A 21,393-nucleotide genomic window follows, 5' to 3' on the forward strand; every position below is an offset into this window, starting at 1 on the left:
GTGTGTGTGTGTGTGTGTGTTAAATTCTGTTTCCTTCTCCCTCAGCTCTCTGTCGTCGGTGTGTAATGTGTCTCAGAACGGCAGCCGATTGGTTCAGCTTGACAGTGACATTACAGAGCGAGTTGATGCCGCCCAGCAGGTTGCCTCGATCGCCCACACCTCTGCCTCCCTCACTCTCAACATGGTTAGTGTGTGTTCAGCCTGAAAACACTCGTGTGTGTGTGTGTGTGTGTGTGTGTGTGTGTGTGTGTGTGTAACATTAAAGAGTCACCTACATTCATGCTGCTATCTGATGCAGTCATTTGCTGGATGACATCACATGATGACCCCCGACTGAACCAATGCAGTTGCACAGGTCTTATGTGTGTGTGTGTGTGTGTTTCAGACTGTCCACTCAGAGCAGCCGCTTTCGGAGGAGGGCGGAGCCAAACTGCACATCAGCTCAGCTGTTTTAGAAGAAAGTCGAAGAATCATCGAAGCGGCTGAAGGTCTGATTTTAATTTAAACTGTTTCCTGAGGGAAGAACTGATGATGTCATTAATCATGTGTGAGATTCTTCACATTAACACATGTCTCATTTCATCACATTCAACTGTGAATGTGTCCTCTTCTTCTTACTTCTTACTTACTGGCACCTGCTGTCTAACTGTGTCTCTGTCTGTCTCTCTCTCTCTCTGTCTGTCTCTCTGTCTGTGTCTCTGCTCGTCTGTCTCTCTGTCTCTCTCTCTCTCTGTCTGTCTCTCTGTCTTCCAGACCTGCAGCTGAACGTCTCCATGGTAACCATCAGACTGGGGCTGGTCAGAGAGAGAGTTCAAAACTTCAGCCTCCTCCTCCATCAGCCAATCAAAGACCTGCACAGCCTCTCTAACGGTGAGAGTTCAAGCTCCGCCTCCTACAGTATTAATGCTCTGATGTTTGAATCAATCGATCAATCTGCTCATATAGCAATATATGACAACTTTTATATGACTGTATTAATGTATATGACACGCTGACAATTCGATGTGTTAACGAGTTGCTGGTTGTCTTCCATCAGGTTCGTCCTCGCCCTTGCAGCAGGTTCAGCTTCAGGCCGCAGCAGCTCGCTCCGGCCTGCAGGAGGCACTGCAGCAGCTGCACACACTCACACAGCAGCTGAACAATTCTTCTTCTGTGGTGGAAAACACCAACAACACAGTGAGAGAGACCAACAAGCTGGTGACTCACACACACACTGCAGGTTGGTCAACAGCTTCGCTTTATAGTCAAAAACATTAACACCTTTATTAGCTGGTAACACTTCCTGTTTCCTGTGTGCACAGCAAATGAGGCGCAGCGTAAGCTGGAGGAGGTGGAGCATCGCACAGAGCGTCTCATGGAGCGGATAAAGCCACTGAGCATGCTGGGAGAAACACTGAGCAGGAATCTGTCTGACATCAGGGAGCTGATCGATCAGGCCAGGAGACAGGCTGCCTCGGTACATAAACACACACAGTCCTCAAAGATCTGTCGAATCCATGTTAGCATTTATCAGAGTAATTTGAGCTTGTTAGCACCACATTAGCACAACAGTTTGACAGTGATCTGATAAAATGCAGCAGAAGGAAAAATGTTGAAAATCCAAGGAGGATTTTACTTGTTGAGTTTGTTCACTGGTGCAATACAACAGCTACTTGATGATGATGATGATGATGATGATGTCATCAGATTAAGGTGGCGGTGCAGGCGGACAGAGACTGTGTTCGATCCTACAGACCTCAGACTGAGTCGAGTAACTTCAACAGTCTGAGTCTCATCCTGAAGACAACGAGTCGAGATAACCTGCTGTTCTACCTGGGCAGCAACACCACGGTAACAAACACACAGTACTACACACAGTGCACACGCTACTGTTGTAGATGAACTTCCCGGCCGTACAGGTGCAAGATAGGAAGGCATGTGTTATGTTTTCTGGTCTCTGTCCTGTAACTCTTGTTTGTGTTTACCTGCTGTGTTCAGGTGGACTTCCTGGCTGTAGAGATGCATGATGGGAAGGTGTCTCTGCTGTGGGATGTGGGCTCAGGCAGGACCAGATTGGACTTTCCTGGACTGGACATCACCAACAACAGATGGACCAGAATCAACGCCACACGGTAAATACACACCTCAACAACATGATGTCATGATTATGACATCATCAAACAGGTGTTCCCAGGGTCTTTTCGGTTTATATTGAAGTTTCTTCATTTATTTATATTTGTGATGACATCATCAGTGATTTTAGTTTTCATCATCACAAGCTGGATCACACCTGTACCTCTGACTCAGGATCTAAGGTTGATGAGGTCAAATTTGACCAATCAGATCAAAATACTTTTTATTTTTCTGCTCATGTAATCACCTGAGAACCTCTAACAGTCACTGCCGGCCTCTGTGGGACCCCAATCCTCAGGTTGGGAAACACTTCCTTAAACGACTGAAGGATAAAGTTGGCGATAACTCACCAATCAGGGTGGATGACACATACACACACACATTAGAGTCTGAGGTAGCTATGTCTTGTGATGATGTCATGTGATGATGTCGGCAGGTTTGGAGCCCATGGCTCTCTGTCGGTCCATCAGCTGGAGTCGGAGACAGCTCAGTTGCCGGCGGTGACAGCAACATCACCAGGACAATCCAGAGTTTTAGACATCGACAGAAACTCGGTGATCCACATCGGAGGACTGGGAGCTCACACTCAGGTAGCACACACACACACGAGGTGGACAGGTGTGTGGGCTGGTCTGATGGTCAACATGTGATAACTGTGTGTGTGTGTGTGTGTGTGATGTCAGAGCCACACATCGCTGCGGTCCTCCACCTTCCAGGGCTGTCTGGGTGAAGCATCGCTCAACGAGAGAAACATCGGACTGTGGAACTATGACAGCAGAGAGGGAGAGTGTGGAGGCTGCTTCAGCAGGTACGAACACAGGTGTATGACCGACATCACGTCCGTACGAACACAGGTGTATGACCGACATCACGTCCGTACGAACACAGGTGTATGACCGACATCACGTCCGTACGAACACAGGTGTAGGACCGACATCACGTCCGTACGAACACAGGCGTAGGACCGACATCACGTCCGTACGAACACAGGCGTAGGACCGACATCACGTCCGTACGAACACAGGCGTATGACCGACATCACGTCCGTACGAACACAGGCGTATGACCGACATCACGTCCGTACGAACACAGGTGTAGGACCGACATCACGTCCGTACGAACACAGGCGTAGGACCGACATCACGTCCGTACGAACACAGGCGTAGGACCGACATCACGTCCGTACGAACACAGGCGTAGGACCGACATCACGTCCGTACGAACACAGGCGTAGGACCGACATCACGTCCGTACGAACACAGGCGTAGGACCGACATCACGTCCGTACGAACACAGGCGTAGGACCGACATCACGTCCGTACGAACACAGGCGTAGGACCGACATCACGTCCGTACGAACACAGGCGTAGGACCGACATCACGTCCGTACGAACACAGGCGTAGGACCGACATCACGTCCGTACGAACACAGGCGTAGGACCGACATCACGTCCGTACGAACACAGGCGTAGGACCGACATCACGTCCGTACGAACACAGGCGTATGACCGACATCACGTCCGTACGAACACAGGCGTAGGACCGACATCACGTCCGTACGAACACAGGCGTATGACCGACATCACGTCCGTACGAACACAGGCGTAGGACCGACATCACGTCCGTACGAACACAGGCGTATGACCGACATCACGTCCGTACGAACACAGGCGTAGGACCGACATCACGTCCGTACGAACACAGGCGTATGACCGACATCACGTCCGTACGAACACAGGCGTAGGACCGACATCACGTCCGTACGAACACAGGCGTATGACCGACATCACGTCCGTACGAACAGGGGCAGGACCGACATCACGTCCGTACGAACACAGGTGTAGGACTGACAGAACGTTTACATTTATCAGACGCTTCTGTCCAAAGGGACTGACAGTAATTCATTCATACATTCACACACTGATGGTGGCGGCTGCCATGCAAGGTGTCAACCAGCTCATCAGGAACAGTTTGCGGTTCAGTATCTTGCCCAAGGACACTACAGACCAGTGGAATCGAACCAGTGACCTTCCAGTGACCTGTGAAGACACAAGACTGCCTCCACGTGTATGTCTCCATCTCCAGTTGTCTGACTGTCTCCACCTGTCTGTCTTTCAGTCCCCAAGCGGAGGAGACTTCCTTCCACTTTGATGGATCTGGATTCTCGTTGGTTCAGAAGTCTCTGCGAGCGACCTCAACCTCCATCGTCCTGCTGTTTAAAACTCTGTCGCCAGGCGGGTTACTGCTGTACCTGGCCTCCAACAACACTGTACGACACACACACACACACATACACACAGGCTCTTATTGTGCAGGGGTGGGATTCTTCCGGATAAATCCGGAAATCCAGCTTTTCCGACCTGAAAATGAGGCTCTCGTAAATCATGCAAATCTGTTTTTTGTTTTTTTTTGTGGGGACGGGTTGCGCAAGCACAGGTCATAATGACTGCTCACCGCTGTCAACGTGCCTCTGATTCATGTCTTCATGTCACTCCGCAAGTAGTCCATTTAGTTGTCACGACGGAACTTTGAAAGCAGAGCTCCACCAAAGAGCCTGCAGTCGTTGCTGAAGGTTATCTGATGTGTCAGTGTTTCCTCTAGATGCATTCTGCTGCTGGATTTTCAGCGCTGCCACAAAAAAAAGACATGATTTCTGTAGGTTTAATATCACGGGGGGCAAATGGCGAATTTAAGTTGCACACAGTGAAAGCACTACACTCTAAGTTATCTTGAAATCGATTATTATTGTCATTACTGCTATTTGTATAATTTTTACAAGTCACCGTTTAAATTGAGTGACTGAAATCCTCGTCATCCTATTCAAAGGCTGCAACAGGCGACTCATTGAACCGGGGTGAAGTTAGTTTCAGGTTGGATATTCGGCGGATATTTACTCGGGTCCTACCGCGACTTTACTGAGGTTCACCCAGTGTGAGCAGCAGGAGGACGGTCAGCTCACCTCCAGAGCCGCGCTGAATCACTGAGACTGATTTAGGGACCGTCATTGAATTACCGTATTGACCCGAATATAGGACGACCCTGATTATAAGACGACCCCTCTTTTCAAGACTAATCTTCAGAAAAAGACTCTGATAACCAAAATTCGTCTCTCAATAACAAAGTCACACACCCTCCTGTCAGTCTCTTGGAAGCGGCCGCTTAGAGGACCACAATAAGCTTTTCTCTTACTGTTAGCGTTTTCAGACGGTCTTTTTGGACCCGCCATCTTCGGACGTTACACTCCGTAACTCCATATTTCTTGACAGTTGTTTGGCGCCTCCGCTGCATTGATCTCCGTTATCTTAAAATCAGCATCATAGCTCCGCCTCAGATGTCTGTTAACTTGCCCCACTTGATCCACTTTGCTCCGTAAAATCACAGCGTCCCTCCATTTTTCATCTCCTGTCACTTCTTCTCCGCTGTGATTGACAGATAACCGCAGCCACAGTGTCAGTGACGTCTCTACAATAAGCTGGCGCCCTCTGCAGTTGCGGTCGTGTAGCGACACAGACAACTATCAGCATGTGTCAACGGTTAGACCCCGATAATAAGACGACCCCACTTTTTCACATAATTTTTTCTTCGAAAAAAACCTTGTCCTATATTTGGGTCAATACGGTACTTAGCATAAATATATTAATACAAAATAATTCAGGTTTTTTTTCGAAATCTTCCATGTCATGTGACCCAGTGACTCCAAACCAGCAGCTGATTGTATTAGTAAACTGGATGAATGAGACACACCTTTTCTTATTGTATTTTAGTGCTTCCTCTATTTTACATGAATATTAATAGCTTCCACGTCATGTGGCCCACTGACTTCTGAAACAGGTTCTGTTAACATAAAAAAATCTATAATATAAAGAAAATAATGGTAAAAAAGTTCTCTAATGCTCAAAAGGTTAACATATTTTCAAGCAGCAATGTCAACTTCTACACTATTTTGTCTCATGTCTTAGATTCTGATTCTGAAATTCTGAAAATGAATTTTTCAGTCGCCATGTAGTGTAGTGTAGTCACCATTAAAGGTTTATTTTTCACAGTTTTCTTAAGGGGGGCATGCCCCCGGACCCCCCTAGTGTTGTCAGGTTACCAACTCAGGGCACCACTGCTACAGAAAAATCTAGGGGAAACACTGTTCTAAGAATTTTGGACGTGTGGGGCAAACTATTTCTTTCTTGGCTGAAGCCAACAGCGGGACAAAATAAATGTAAAAAGAGACATAGTGGAGCCGTATATTTTCCTGCTTTTTTGTCCTTTCCCAATCACACCTATGATTGTGGAGCACACATGACCTCACTTCCTGTCTCTTCAGAGGGACTTCCTGTCATTGGAGTTGGTGGACGGGCGTGTTCGTCTGACCTTTGACCTCGGCTCAGGTGCTCTGATCCTGACATCCAACAGGAAGTACAACACCGGAGTTTGGTACAAGATCACGCTGCAGAGGAGCAAACGCAAAGGTATTAATATTGCTACAGTTTTCAGCTGGTGTATTTACTGCTCCTACAGCAACTTTACATGAAGTGCTGCTGTGTTTGCAGGTTACATGTCCATCATGGCAGCCGACCAGTCATCAGAGAAGGAGGTGTTGGAGGCGGAGTCTCCCGGAACGGCTTCCGACTTGAACCGCTCCGACCTTGACCCCATCTACATTGGAGGACTTCCTGCTTCTAGACCAATCAGGTGGGTCTGTGATGTCAGTGAGAAGGTGGTGTTTCACAGGTGATGTCTACACCTGTGTGACTGTTTGTACTTGTTTGTGTGGTGTCCAGGCGGCAGGTGGTCTCCAGGTCGTATGTGGGCTGTATAAAGAATGTGGAGATCGCTCGGTCCAACTTCGACCTTCTGAGAGACGCATTCGGAGTCCGGAAGGGCTGCATACTGGAGGTACTACACCGAGTACACCGAGTATTTATATTACACAGTACATATATGCAGTACAGGAAGGGCTGTGTACTCAGCGCACAGTGATCATACATGTTCATTGATTGTCTCAGGCGGTGCGGAGCGTGTCGCTGTTGGCCGGAGGATTCGTTCAGATCGCCCCTCGATCACTCGGTCAGGAGGCGGAGCTTCTCTTCTCCTTCACCACCAATAACCATTCAGGAGTCCTGCTGGCTGCTCTCAGTGATGACCGCACACAGAGACAGGTGAGACAGACAGACAGATGACACACCTGTGCACTCGGTGTTACTGATGCATTACATAACCTTCTTTGTTCGCGTGTGTCTGCAGCACTTCCTATCTGTCCACCTGGTCTCAGGTGGGGTGGAGGCAGAGCTTGGTGAGGTGGGTGGGGCCTCCCGGAGAGTGATGGTGCTAAAACCTGACAGAGCATCCTTCAGTGATGGAAAAACACACTCTGTGATCATCACCATCAACAGGAAGTAGGTACAACCATGGTAACAGACAACTGTCTCACCTGTATCACCTGATTGATCAGTATGAACTGATGGCTCACCTATCTGTCTCTCAGGTCTCTGTCCGTGCAGGTGGACGAAGAACACCTGAAGTCCGTCTCTCTGTTGCAGGGTGGATTTTCTCGTTTGTCTCCAGCATCTTTCTTCATCGGTGGGCTGCCATCAGGGGAGGAGTCTCTTCTGCCCATTAGATTACAGGAAATGTCCCGGTGGTTCAGAGGCTGCATTCAGCACCTGGTGGTGGGAAGAGCGTAAGTCCTGCCCTCAAACACACAAACACACGGGCACACGCAGATGATTGGTTAACTGTTGGTTTGCTCCTCCCTCCAGGCTCATTGACCTATCAGGAGCTGTGAGATATGAGGGGGCGGAGCTTGACAGCTGCCTATTGGAGAAGAGAGTCATGGGGGCGGTGCTCCCTGATGATCAGGATGTAGAACCAACCCATGACCCTGCCCACCTGCCTGTAGCACAGCCCACACACCTGAGTGCCCTGACACCTGGAGCACTGACGGTAATCAATATGCTGTTTATTGATAAGTGGACTTATTGATTCTTGAATACTGATGATATAAGCGAACGTGTTTATTTTTATTGGTTTAGATCAGCATAAATACATCACAAAGTATTCAGTTACAAATTACAAATACTGTGATGTAATGCATCAAAAACCCTCCTGCAGAGATCTGATCATTTCACACACCTTAGATTCAAACTGATCAAACTGAAGAGTCTTATACAATAAACCCCGCCCCCAACCATAACATTAAGAAAGTACTCTCTCCTGTGTACTTTATGTACAAGTTACAAATTACATAACACTCAAATACATATTGACATATATTACTGCTAATCAGTCAGTGTCACTGGTCACTCTGTATTGATTACTCTTCAGTGGTATTGATTATTGATCTGTGTGTTGCAGTGTGTGTCAGAGATGGAGCCGACTTTCCTGCTTTCAACGGCTCAGTTTGGGTCGTCCAAACACAGTCACATGACCTTCATCATCAACCCCAACACCGTCCGGAGGAGGTCAGTCTCCATGAAGATGGGGCTTCAGTCAGATATGGGCGGGGCTTATGGTTAGGGTTTCAGTTTGGGTGTGCGCACAGGTTTTAATGATTTCACCATAATCAGCTCATGTTGTAGCTTTGTGGTCACATGGACGCGTACGTCCTCCGAGGATGTCGCATAACATTTCATCTGAACTCTGTCTCGTGTCCTACTCAGCGTTTCGCTGAGGTTGTCGGTTCGAAGCCGAGCTCAGGGCGGGCTCATCCTCCTCCTCACCGACTCCAAACAGATGGACTTCATCGTTCTCCGACTGATGGGTGGCAGACTGATGATGTCAGCTGACCTGGGGAAAGGCCCCGCCTCCATCACCTCGTCTGTCGCCATTAACGACGGAGAGTGGCACACCGTGAGTTTACATACACACACATCAAACACACACACTGGGCTTCACAGCTTAAAGGGATAGTTGGTGTTTTTTTAAGTGGGGTCATATAAAGTACATATCTATAGTCGATCTGTTTCCTACCGTAATCAGCGATCAGCGCAGCCTCAGTTTGGAGCAGCAGAGAGCCGCTCCAGCCCAGACGCTCAGCTTTGTACTGCAGTGAACGGGTCCAGAGAAAAAGAGAAATTAACCACCTAAAACAAGGCTCACCTAAAAAAATCTATATCAGTTCAAGTGTACGTTGTATAGGTAAAATTCACTCCGCTTTACATCGCCGTCAGACTGCGCTTTCTTTTGGCACTACATTTTCTCAACCGCAGAACCCCCGTATCCCTACGCATGAGCGCTAATGTGGAAGGATACCAGCTGTTGCCCAGTTACGCTAATGCGTAGGGATACGGAGGTTCTGTGGTTGAGAAAATGTTGTGCCAAAAGAAAGCACGGCCTGACCGTGATGTAAAGCGGTGTGAATTTTACCTATACAACATACACTTGAACTGATATAGATGTTTTTAGGTGAGCCTTGTTTTAGGTGGTTAAATTCTCTTTTTCTCTGGACCCGTTCACTGCAGTACAAAGCTGAGCGTCTGGGCTGGAGCGGCTCTCTGCTGCTCCAAACTGAGGCTGCGCTGATCGTGATTACGGTAGGAAACAGATCCACTATAGATATGTACTTTATATGACCCCACTTCAAAAAAACTGAACTATCCCTTTAAACAGGTGTGATGATGTAACTCACACCTGGCTGATTCACCTGTTCAGCAAATTAACTCAAATAATGAAAGTTTGATTGATTCAAAATGCTGCCACAGATGCACTGTCACACACACATCATCCCCTGTATGTGATGATGTCACAGTGTCAGGTGTAATCTCAAACAGAACCATATTAGCTGTTATTGATTATTGAACGATATAATGATATCTAAACTGACTGCCCCTCAGGTGAGCGCTGAGGTCAGCCGGCGGTCACTATCGGTGAAGGTCGACGGGTCGAGTCCGGACTCTGTGTCAGTTAAAGGAAACCAGCTGGATGTGGATGACAGACTTTACCTGGGAGGACTGCCGCACACGCTCACCGCCCGCAGGATCAATGTACGACTTTACTCTTTATACACCTGTGACATTACACACATTTCCACAGGTACAGGTGAACCTGCTCTACAGGTGAAGCTTTGACTTCATGTACAGTGGATATTAATGTAAACCATCACCTCACCTGAGTGTCAGACATGAGTCACCTGAGTTATAAGACAGTCACAAGAGTCACATGGTGTCATGAAATAGATGAGCCAGGTGCACCTGAATGACTCTTCTATCCATCTCTCAGGTGAGCAGCAGTTTTCCAGGCTGTGTTCGTTCTGTCAGTCTGAACGGAGCCATGTTAGATCTCTCCAAGCCGGCCTCACAGCATGATGTCACTTCCTGTTTCACCAATGATCAGACAGGAAGTTACTTTAATGGCAGTGGATACGCCATCCTGCGTGAGTCAATCATCAACATCAAGACAGGAAATAATATTTACTGTGATCAAAGGATTAAACTCTGTGTGTGTGTGTGTGTGTGTGTGTGTGTGTGTTCAGTGCGTGATGGTTATAAGGTCGGCTCTGATGTGTCAGTGTCTCTGGAGTTTCGTTCGAGCCAATCAGAAGGAGTTTTTCTGGGAATCAGCAGTGCGAAGGTCGATGCCATTGGGCTGGAGATGATCAACGGACAGGTGAGCAGAGAGTTACCCGAGTGTGTGTGCGTGTGTGTGTGTATGATTATATATGTTAATTACCTGTGTTTCTCCTAAGGTGGTGTTTAACGTGAATAACGGGGCGGGGCGAGTGTCGGTGCGTTCGATGGGTCAGTTGTTGTGTGATGGACGTTGGCACCGCCTGCTGGCCAGAAAGACCAAACACGCCCTGAGTCTGAGCGTAGATGGGCGGAGTTACACTACCCCCAACCCTTACCCACAATCCACCTCTGCTGAGACAAACAACCCTGTTTACCTGGGAGGATATCCAGGTGAGCAACAGCACCAACGCTTCATTCAGACTGAAATATAAACATCATGATGTGTTATTGAGACTGACCAGTCTGTGTCTCTGTCCACCTGTCTCTCTTTACCTGTCTGTCTTTCTGTTCCAGCTGGCGTGAAGCAGAACTGCCTGTCGATCAGCTCCAGGTTCAGAGGTTGTCTGAGGAAGCTGCAGCTCATTAAATCTCACCTGAGTGACGCTCTGGAATTCAGCTCCGCCCACTTCCTGTTGGGTGTCACTCCTAACTCATGTCCTGTTGCTTAGCAACCCCCAGACCTTCTCTGATTGGTCCACAGATTTGACAGAGACTGGTTAATGTTTAGAGTTTTTAGAAGCAGCTGATTAGATTTAGGATCTTAATCTGTAACTTTGATCAGTGTCTACTTTAATCAATAAAGATGATTAGATCTGAGAACTGATTGATTTGATTTATTAAAACTTTATTCATCAGATTCATGAAACATGAACAATCAGAGAAGATGCTGTCTGATCAAACTTTAAACATCAGCTGCACTGAAGGCCTGTCAGTGCAGCAAATGTCAGCTGTTTGTGTCGGCTGTTTGCGTCGGATGTCAGATGTTGTTATTATGGCGAGGTGACTTCAGCTTCGCCGCGTCGAGTGGACACACTGTCTACTCGTGGCGAGTGTGACGAGAACTGTGTTTGTGTCGCAGTAAAAATAGGCCATGAGTACGATGATGGGTCGCTGCAGCCTGGCTACACACATCTCTGCTTTAACCTAAACCTTCAACATCAAATAGCTTCCTGCTGGTGCAAATACACAAATCAGATCATTTATTTATCTGTTTATTTCAGTTCAGTGAATAAAGACAGTTTGAATTTATCATAAAGAAATTAAAACAGGAATATAGTGTGACACGAGGGGGAGTGGTCAGTCTGTAAGGTGACACCAGGGGGAGTGGTCAGTCTGTAAGGTGACACCAGGGGGGAGTGGTCAGTCTGTAAGGTGACACCAGGGGGGAGTGGTCAGTCTGTAAGGTGACACCAGGGGGGAGTGGTCAGTCTGTAACCCAACACCAGGGGGAGTGGTCAGTCTGTAAGGTGACACCAGGGGGGAGTGGTCAGTCTCGACACCAGGGGGGAGTGGTCAGTCTGTAAGGTGACACCAGGGGGAGTGGTCAGTCTGTAAGGTGACACCAGGGGGAGTGGTCAGTCTGTAAGGTGACACCAGGGGGGAGTGGTCAGTCTGTAAGGTGACACCAGGGGGAGTGGTCAGTCTGTAAGGTGACACCAGGGGGGAGTGGTCAGTCTGTAAGGTGACACCAGGGGGGAGTGGTCAGTCTGTAAGGTGACACCAGGGGGGAGTGGTCAGTCTGTAACTCAACACCAGGGGGAGTGGTCAGTCTGTAAGGTGACACCAGGGGGAGTGGTCAGTCTGTAAGGTGACACCAGGGGGAGTGGTCAGTCTGTAAGGTGACACCAGGGGGAGTGGTCAGTCTGTAAGGTGACACCGGGGGAGTGGTCAGTCTCAACACCAGGGGGAGTGGTCAGTCTGTAAGGTGACACCAGGGGGGAGTGGTCAGTCTGTAAGGTGACACCAGGGGGAGTGGTCAGTCTGTAAGGTGACACCAGGGGGAGTGGTCAGTCTGTAAGGTGACACCAGGGGGAGTGGTCAGTCTGTAAGGTGACACCAGGGGGGAGTGGTCAGTCTGTAAGGTGACACCAGGGGGAGTGGTCAGTCTGTAAGGTGACACCAGGGGGAGTGGTCAGTCTCGACACCAGGGGGAGTGGTCAGTCTGTAAGGTGACACCAGGGGGAGTGGTCAGTCTGTAAGGTGACACCAGGGGGAGTGGTCAGTCTGTAAGGTGACACCAGGGGGGAGTGGTCAGTCTGTAAGGTGACACCAGGGGGGAGTGGTCAGTCTCAACACCAGGGGGAGTGGTCAGTCTGTAAGGTGACACCAGGGGGAGTGGTCAGTCTGTAAGGTGACACCAGGGGGGAGTGGTCAGTCTATTTGGGATTACAAACATAGATCAATAAATAATTAAATAAGTAAATAACAAACACAAAAAACAACAAACACATAGATGAGTAAAATAATTCCTAATGAGGGATTTCATGGTGAGATGAGAGAATGGCACATTACCATTGCATTATGGGTAAATACAGAGCTGAATTTTAGCTGTGGTTACAGTGCTAGCAATCATGCTGTTTTACATTTAAGACAGGAAAAGGTGTGCATCAGGTTTTCAGAATAAAAGTTCCTCCTCCAGTCTACTCAGAGTCGGGTGACCTCACCAGGTGACACGGGTCAGAGGTTATTAGAAATCTGTCTTATGTGATGCAAACTATTTCCTGAATGTTTCATAAAGCTGTCTCTAAATACACCTGATTCAACCAACCATTCAGATGTGTGCTTTAACCTGTCAGAATGTCAGGTGTGTGTCGTGGGGTGGGGGTGGGAGTTGTTCAAACAGGAAGTAGATGCAGCAACAGGTCAAGTTTTGGTGCTCATTTGTTGTGAAGGTTCATCTGAGGTTGACCGGCTCTGGTTGTCAGGTTGCTATGGGAACGCGTTGATGGTGTCACAGCAGCAGCGTCATCTGTCTTTCACCTGTCTGTCTCTTGCCTGCCTGTCTCTTGCCTGCCTGTCTCTCACCTGTCTGCCTCTCACCTGTCTGTGTTGTATAAATACAGAACAGAGTCGCTCGTGGTCTCAAATGTGACTTAACTACCATCATGAAGCCTTCAACTAAATCTAACCATATAATCAAACTAAGACTAATAGCTCACGGCTCTGAAGCTAACTTAGCCACTGGCCCCACCTCCAGTCAGACAGACAGGTGCTGCTGTGTATGTACAGGTGTATATGCATGTGTGTGCATGGGTGTTTGTGTGTGTGTGTGTTTGTGTGTGTGTGTGTGTACATCCTCATTTCAATTCATTTCCACTGGATGTTGCAGTGTCTTTGTTGGCTCAGTAGTCTGGACTACAAGTCCCATAATGCAGCAGAGGCTTCTTGAGTCAGTCCTGAAAGAGAGACAGAAGCAGCTGTAAAAACACAATGTTGGACAAAAGATTGTTTAAAGTTCTACAAAATAATCTGTTTTTGGTATGACTCTTCAGAAGTGAAAGTAATATGATCGTGTTTCATGAATCCTGAGGGATGGAGTCGCCCTCTGGTGGCAACACAAAGGAAACAAAATCCACCAAAAAAGTCACTTCACACTAGAATTTGATTTGTGCCAGTAAAAAGTTTTTAAGAGCTGTTTTTTAATAGTATTCAGTTCACATATCTTCTAATTATTCCAGTAACTACTGTCTGTTGTCTGTTGTAAAGAGACTTAGACTGAGCTGGAATGTTTGACCAATCAATTAGCTTGACCACCAGAGGGAACTCTCAACACTTTTTCATCAGCTAAGGCTAGGCTAAAACTAGCAAGGACAATTCTTTGCTCATTCTAATTAGTATGTTAACATAGTACAATAAGTATGGTCCAGAATGTTAGCATAGCATGTTAACCACTGTCCTCAGCAGACATCTGTTGTTGTTGTTTTTCTTTTCACCTGAACACTGTTTGCTGAGTCAGCATAAAATCAGAAATGAACACAGATGGATAAAAGTGGGCGGGGCCTGTAAAATGATGTCATACTTCAGGGGATAGTGAATAATGTTATAACAGCATGTTAGCATAGGATTGGAGATGTGTTGTCTTTTTTGCAGCTGTCTTAATGTTGGTTTGTTGATCATTAAGTTGTCCATCGAGCTCAATCAGCCTCATTATAATGTTTGTGTGCACGAACCAGAGAAACGAAACTCGAAGCTCGTTTCACATCGTTTCAAAGAAACATGTCGTTCAAGCAGAAACTGAAGCAAAACAGTGTGCAGTGTTTTCAGACGGAACTTGTTTGAACTTCAAGTTTCTGAAAATGTCAAACATGCAAACAATGTTGTGAATGCCATGCACCAGTCAGCCAATCAGCATCCAGCCTGAGACGTCACCTGTAGGGGCAAGGTCTGACCCTTCCTGTTACCTGTGATGTCACTAATCAATCACATGATCAGGAGAGACCTCTGTTTCTTTATGGACGACAACTCGAGTGACGGACAGCTCAGGATGCTGCAGCCGCGCCTCGCTAAGCGCCGCCGCCAGAGCCTTCAAGAGAGATATGAGGGTCAGAGCCTGGTCCAGATACAGGTTCAGGTCCTGAGCCAGGTCAGGATTAACCCAGGACAGACCAGCCTCTGCTGTGGTCCGTACAGGTTTGTCCAGGGTCAATCCAGATGTGTATGATCTGAGTAAATCCAGATCTGTTTGTTTTCATAATCTGTGTTGTCTGTGTGAAGACCTCTACAAAGCTCAGGAATAGTGAACTTTCATTGTGATGAGTCAGACATTCACCTGGTCGTGGTCAATTTCTGTGTCTCCAGAAATCACGATTCTCTTCTCGATTCTGGTTTCTGAAATTCCTCCTTTCACCGTCTGAAGAGAAAATCAGAGACAGAGAGAGACAGATAGAAGACATTATTCTAATGAACCACCTTTACTGGATCCTCTGATGATCACCTCAGTTCTGCTTCGTGTCTCTGATATTCTTGTTTCTAATCTCTCAAATGTCCAGTAAGACTCACATCGTCACTGTCTCTGGCAGAGACACGTCTGGTTGACGGAGCACTGGTATGTGTTACCTTGGTGATGTGTGTGGTTGTAGTGGTGTTTGCGGTCTCTGCAGTGAAGGTCTGAGAGCTCAGCAGCAAACCTGCAGGAGGATCAGAGTCTGCGCGGCTCTGGAGCACACACACATAAACATTTGCCATTTAATCAATACTCGAAACACTGATTTGGTATTGATGTGTTTTTGCTTAAGAAGTCAATTATATATATTCTGATGAATGTCAGCAAAACTACCTCTTACATTATCAATAACAACACACAAACACAGTCCTCACCCCTGGAGCTTCATATGTGAGAGTCTTCCTCATCACCGGGACCTCCTGACAGCAACACACACAATATAAACACATTTTAAAACTGAAAGGAAAAAATGTACTTCCTGCTAAAGTTTTAATGCTGAAATTGTCCTCAAATTTCAACTGATCTGTAAATCTGATCTGTTCTTCAAGATGTTTTACTCTGCAGGGTTGTTGCAGTGACTTCATATCACCGGCAGGTGGGGGACAGGTGAGTCTGGGACAGGAATCAGTGGGACAGGTGAGTCTGGGACAGGAATCAGTGGGACAGGTGAGTCTGGGACATGACTCACTGGGACAGGTGAGTCTGGGACATGACTCACTGGGACAGGTGAGTCTGGGACAGGAATCAGTGGGACAGGTGAGTCTGGGACATGACTCACTGGGACAGGTGAGTCTGGGACATGACTCACTGGACAGGTGAGTCTGGGACATGACTCACTGGACAGGTGAGTCTGGGACATGACTCACTGGGACAGGTGAGTCTGGGACATGACTCACTGGGACAGGTGAGTCTGGGACATGAATCACTGGGACAGGTGAGTCTGGGACATGACTCACTGGGACAGGTGAGTCTGGGACATGAATCAGTGGGACAGGTGAGTCTGGGACATGAATCAGTGGAACAGGTGAGTCTGGGACATGACTCACTGGAACAGGTGAGTCTGGGACATGACTCACTGGGACAGGTGAGTCTGGGACATGACTCACTGGGACAGGTGAGTCTGGGACATGACTCACTGGGACAGGTGAGTCTGGGACATGAATCAGTGGGACAGGTGAGTCTGGGACAGGAATCAGTGGGACAGGTGAGTCTGGGACATGACTCACTGGAACAGGTGAGTCTGGGACATGACTCACTGGAACAGCTGAGTCTGGGACATGAATCAGTGGGACAGGTGAGTCTGGGACAGGAATCAGTGGGACAGTTGAGTCTGGGACATGACTCACTGGGACAGGTGAGTCTGGGACATGACTCACTGGAACAGGTGAGTCTGGGACATGACTCACTGGGACAGGTGAGTCTGGGACATGAATCACTGGGACAGGTGAGTCTGGGACATGACTCACTGGGACAGGTGAGTCTGGGACATGAATCAGTGGGACAGGTGAGTCTGGGACATGACTCACTGGGACAGGTGAGTCTGGGACATGACTCACTGGGACAGGTGAGTCTGGGACATGAATCAGTGGGACAGGTGAGTCTGGGACATGACTCACTGGGACAGGTGAGTCTGGGACATGAATCAGTGGGACAGGTGAGTCTGGGACATGACTCACTGGGACAGGTGAGTCTGGGACATGAATCAGTGGGACAGGTGAGTCTGGGACATGACTCACTGGGACAGGTGAGTCTGGGACATGAATCAGTGGGACAGGTGAGTCTGGGACATGACTCACTGGGACAGGTGATTCTGGGACAGGAATCAGTGGGACAGGTGAGTCTGGGACAGGACTCACTGGGACAGGTGAGTCTGGGACATGACTCACTGGGACAGGTGAGTCTGGGACATGATTCACTGGGACAGGTGAGTCTGGGACATGATTCACTGGGACAGGTGAGTCTGGGACATGAATCAGTGGGACAGGTGAGTCTGGGACATGATTCACTGGGACAGGTGTTGGACAGTTGCCTCTGGGACAGGTGAGTCAGCGACATGACTTACTGGGAAAGGTGCATCTGGGACATGATTCACTGGGACAGGTGTTGGACAGTTGCCTCTGGGACAAGTGAGTCTGGGAAAGGTCAAACACAGGCAGATTTCTGTCTCACGTGTTACCTCAGACTCATCATTATTGTCATCACTGTGGTCGGTTGGCTGCATCTGATTGGTGGAACCAGGTGAACATCTGGAGGTGGGGCGGGGTAAAGAGGGAGGAGGGGAGTTCTCTTCAAACCGCCACCGTCCACCATCCTCCTCAGAGTCATCAGAGTCCTCGTTGTCATGGTAACTCAGAGACACAGCTCCAGTGGGTCGAGAGCCCAGAACAGAAAGGGGTCTGGTGTTGGGGCTGTTCCTATTCTCCATGCTAGTTAGCTCCTGCTCATTGTGATAAACTGCAAAGTTAGCATTAATGCTGTCCTGATGAGCATCATTAACTGGGCTCTGAGCCTGTCTAACGGCAGCCTCCATGGCTTCCTCCACTGCTGCCTGTGCTAACACGCTGATAGCATCTTCACTAGCATCGCTAGCATCATCATCGCTAGCCTGGCTGCTAGGCTCATCATCACTGACATCATCATAACTGACCACATGTTTATCTGCTGGACTCTTAGCCTGGTTAGCATCGTTAGCATTATTACTGTCATCATCACTGGCCCATTCTTCAGTGACATCATCAGCATGCATCATGCAGGCCCCTGGTGGAGGGGGCGGGGGGTTACTAGGGGGCGGACCCACAAGATTTCCCATTGCTACCTGAGGCTCGTCTGCCATTGGTTGGTCTTGGTCACATGGCTCTGTCATTAGGAAGACTGTCTCCACCTTTTCTGATGTCTGAAACAGAGATGTAGGCGTGAGGGGGCGGAGCTACAGCAATCAATAATATTGAAATATTGGTAATAATGTGTTTATAATATCTGAACAGCTGAATTACATTTTCATAGCAATTATCTCAACATGGCACGTCTCAAACATCATGATGAAGGTGCGAGTGTTATAATATTGATATATAAGTATTATAGCAGTTACAGTGATTGATGTTGCTGCATCTCAGGTAGAGAGACAGGTAGACAGACAGACAGACAAGTAGAGAGGTACACAGGTAAACAGACAGACAGATAGACAGGTATTCAGATAGACAGGTAGAGAGGTATATAGGCACCTTCAGCAGGTTGTGTTCTCTGAAGGTCGTTTGGTCTTTGGCTGACCTCAGCAGAGCCGTCAGCTCAGGAGACATTTCATCAAATGTAGGTTTAGGCTGCACACGCGCGCGCGCACACACACACACACACACACACACATGCACAAACACAAAAACACACACACAAACACAGATGTCAACATGAGGTTGAGACCTCTTCAGCTTTTTCAGTAATGACATAAAAATAAATGAAAAGAGTTTTGATTCTCAGTAGAAACTGACAGCCAGGCTGCAGCCATGCAGGGGGCGTGGTCATATAGAGCGTGGTCATATAGGGTGTGGCCTTAAAGGGTGTGGGAAATAGATTTGTTAGTAATTAGTCTATAATTACTAATCTGTGTTTGTCGTTAGCTGGCACGCTGCATAACTGAAGCTAATTCAAAAAGTGTACAAAGTCTAGACAAATACGCAACGTCCTTCTATTAAGTCTCTCCTGTGATCTCCTGTGATCTACTATGATCTACTGTGTTCTGTAATGACAGGTAGTTCCTGAGAAGAAGAAGAAGAAGAGGGAAGAAGAAGAAAATGAAGCAGGTACATCCAGGAAGTGAAGAAACACAGCAGGAATTAAATTACAAAATAAGAGCCTTTGAAGGTTTTGGACACTATCTCTGCTGCGTTAGAGTGAAGAGAAGACGTATCAGATCTAATCAAGCCACTGCCCAAGAAAAAGAGAGATTCACACAAAGTGTATGAATCTGTCAAAAAGGAGCTGCAAACTGACTGGAACCAGTGAACTGGGGCGCCCTCCTGGATCCAGACCTGGGAGAGAGTCAGGTACTTCGCAAGCTTGGAGCAGGACTGGTGCGCTGACCCCTGACTGGTTCTAGGTCCATGGAATGCACCATGGGAAGGAAAGAGAACTAGACTCAGGAGCCATGTCCTTTAGTGGAGCTGGACTCTCTCCTTTTCTGTAGTTGCCCATGGAGGGAGATGATGCGTTGATGTGGGGAAACTCATGATACTCATACTCATCTCCCTGGAGAACGAGAGTGTCACCTCAGTGAGACTGTAGGTTGCTGAAGGAAAGACTTGGACTGTTGGTACCTTTGCAACCAAAAGCAGTTCAGAGTATCCGGCCTTCTTGGAGTCTCTGGGTGGAGAGAGCTTTAGCCATCACATGGGCAGTGACGGGTTAGGGTTAGAAAAACCTAAAGGGCGGTGATTGGGAGGAACAGCCGGCCTGATATGAACCTGAGGGGGGCTTTGTTATTGAACTTCAGTGCCAGTCATGGAATTGCCATGAATTAACATGTTTGGGCCTAAACTGGTCTTCAGCTCCAACCTCCAGAAGAGTTTTTTGTGCATCCCAGAAGGACATGGGTTGGGGACTGGAAATCTAAATGTTCAAAGCCTCCATGTGGGGGTGACTCCAACTGTGACTGTTGTGGTCAGAAGGTCATTGGTGGTCATTTAGCCTCAGGAGTAGAGCGGGTCGTCTGTAATCCAAATGTTGCTGGTTCAAATCCCGGCTCCCCCTAGCTGCATGTCAAAGTGTCCTTGGGCGAGATACTGAACCCCAAACTGCTCCTGATGCATGACAGCCATCACCATCAGTGTATGGATCAATGAATCACTTGAAGTCGCTTTGAACAAAAGCGCTTGCTAAATGCCAGAATGAAAATGTAATTTGGTCATGCTGAGAAGATCTTGTGGACACCAGCAGGGAGTGATGACAGCAAGCTCAAGATGGAGGCCTTCCATGCTCTGTGGACTAAGCAGTGGATATCTGGAACCAGAAGGGCTGCAGCGCCTTTGGTTGCTGAAGCATGAACCCGGGTGTTGGAGAGGTTCAGGACTTTCAGTGGGGTTAGGGTTAGGGTTAGGACGTTCTGGCAAACGAGACTCAGGAAGAAAAAGCAGGATTGACATCAGGCATTGGACAAAAAAACTGAGGAGCTCCTCAAACCAAAATACTTGGGGACGCTGCGGCTGTTAAGGAGGTCATTGGCAGTGGATTGGCGGTGGTTCAGAAAGGACTGGAGGGTGACACACTGCTCAGACTCCTCTGTGATGTTGTTCTCATCTTTCTTAGCAGGTGACACTTTGAGTAACTAGTCTTTCCTTTTTTACTTCAGTCTAAGTCACATTACTGTAACGACCTGAAGGATCACAGGTTACAGTTTACAGCCAACCATGAAGCCTCAAACAAGGAATAAGCATAGAAGCCAAAAGAACCAATGAAAACAAGGGTCGGCCAACAGGAAGTGAGCAATAAAAAAAAGAATCCCCCCCCCCCCCCCCCCCCCCGCAGCCAATCAAAACCAAGTAATAAACACTGTGTGTTCACAAGAGAAATCCAAAACATAATGAAAATCTGATGTTGCTTCCTTTGCACCATTTTAAAACAAAATGGTGTCTGTTAGGAGGTGAAGGGAGAAGCTGAGGGGAGTTTAAACTGAACACTGCAGCTTCACACTGCCTCCTGCTAGACAGGAGGAACAACACTGTGTTCAAACAGAAGAACGAGACGTCTAAAGCTTCATCTCTGGTTTAAAGCACTAGAAGTATTCAGAGTACTGAAACACATTACACCTGATCTCCACCTGGTTTATCAGCTGAGCTGAGGTGTTCAGTTTGA

The 21,393-nt window shown here is 47.8% G+C and overlaps 2 protein-coding genes across 14 annotated transcripts in view; one reads left to right on the forward strand and one right to left on the reverse strand.

Annotated features, from left to right (window-relative positions):
- The window catches only part of lama1 (laminin, alpha 1), a 39,629-nt gene extending 28,203 nt beyond the window's left edge, over nucleotides 1-11,426 (forward strand). For both annotated transcript variants that reach the window (XM_030397898.1, XM_030397899.1), the window contains 24 exons: nucleotides 46-184; nucleotides 386-488; nucleotides 754-870; nucleotides 1,037-1,219; nucleotides 1,302-1,456; nucleotides 1,687-1,830; nucleotides 1,978-2,111; nucleotides 2,549-2,702; nucleotides 2,796-2,920; nucleotides 4,231-4,381; nucleotides 6,428-6,572; nucleotides 6,654-6,795; nucleotides 6,885-6,999; nucleotides 7,110-7,262; nucleotides 7,348-7,499; nucleotides 7,589-7,783; nucleotides 7,863-8,046; nucleotides 8,458-8,564; nucleotides 8,763-8,952; nucleotides 9,936-10,085; nucleotides 10,321-10,474; nucleotides 10,574-10,707; nucleotides 10,787-11,000; nucleotides 11,124-11,426. In XM_030397898.1, the coding sequence (XP_030253758.1) occupies nucleotides 46-184; nucleotides 386-488; nucleotides 754-870; nucleotides 1,037-1,219; nucleotides 1,302-1,456; nucleotides 1,687-1,830; nucleotides 1,978-2,111; nucleotides 2,549-2,702; nucleotides 2,796-2,920; nucleotides 4,231-4,381; nucleotides 6,428-6,572; nucleotides 6,654-6,795; nucleotides 6,885-6,999; nucleotides 7,110-7,262; nucleotides 7,348-7,499; nucleotides 7,589-7,783; nucleotides 7,863-8,046; nucleotides 8,458-8,564; nucleotides 8,763-8,952; nucleotides 9,936-10,085; nucleotides 10,321-10,474; nucleotides 10,574-10,707; nucleotides 10,787-11,000; nucleotides 11,124-11,278 (3,595 nt within the window). In that variant the 3' untranslated portion in view covers nucleotides 11,279-11,426. The remainder of the gene's footprint in view (nucleotides 1-45; nucleotides 185-385; nucleotides 489-753; nucleotides 871-1,036; nucleotides 1,220-1,301; nucleotides 1,457-1,686; nucleotides 1,831-1,977; nucleotides 2,112-2,548; nucleotides 2,703-2,795; nucleotides 2,921-4,230; nucleotides 4,382-6,427; nucleotides 6,573-6,653; nucleotides 6,796-6,884; nucleotides 7,000-7,109; nucleotides 7,263-7,347; nucleotides 7,500-7,588; nucleotides 7,784-7,862; nucleotides 8,047-8,457; nucleotides 8,565-8,762; nucleotides 8,953-9,935; nucleotides 10,086-10,320; nucleotides 10,475-10,573; nucleotides 10,708-10,786; nucleotides 11,001-11,123) is intronic.
- A 7-nt stretch (nucleotides 11,427-11,433) lies between these two features.
- Nucleotides 11,434-21,393, reverse strand: part of LOC115569791 (band 4.1-like protein 3) — a 31,886-nt gene continuing 21,926 nt past the window's right edge. For 5 of the 12 annotated variants that reach the window (XM_030397906.1, XM_030397901.1, XM_030397903.1 and 2 more), the window contains 7 exons: nucleotides 18,774-18,869; nucleotides 18,368-18,445; nucleotides 15,927-15,971; nucleotides 15,609-15,764; nucleotides 15,379-15,459; nucleotides 15,011-15,132; nucleotides 11,434-14,005 (listed from right to left, as the gene is read on the reverse strand). In XM_030397906.1, coding sequence (XP_030253766.1) covers nucleotides 15,022-15,132; nucleotides 15,379-15,459; nucleotides 15,609-15,764; nucleotides 15,927-15,971; nucleotides 18,368-18,445; nucleotides 18,774-18,869 — 567 coding nt within the window. In that variant the 3' untranslated portion in view covers nucleotides 11,434-14,005; nucleotides 15,011-15,021. The remainder of the gene's footprint in view (nucleotides 14,006-15,010; nucleotides 15,133-15,378; nucleotides 15,460-15,608; nucleotides 15,765-15,926; nucleotides 15,972-18,367; nucleotides 18,446-18,773; nucleotides 18,870-21,393) is intronic. The other 7 variants (XM_030397912.1, XM_030397911.1, XM_030397910.1 and 4 more) reach the window with 4 other exon arrangements.

This window comes from Sparus aurata, chromosome 19 (genome assembly GCF_900880675.1).
Source record: "Sparus aurata chromosome 19, fSpaAur1.1, whole genome shotgun sequence".
NCBI lineage: Eukaryota > Metazoa > Chordata > Actinopteri > Spariformes > Sparidae > Sparus > Sparus aurata.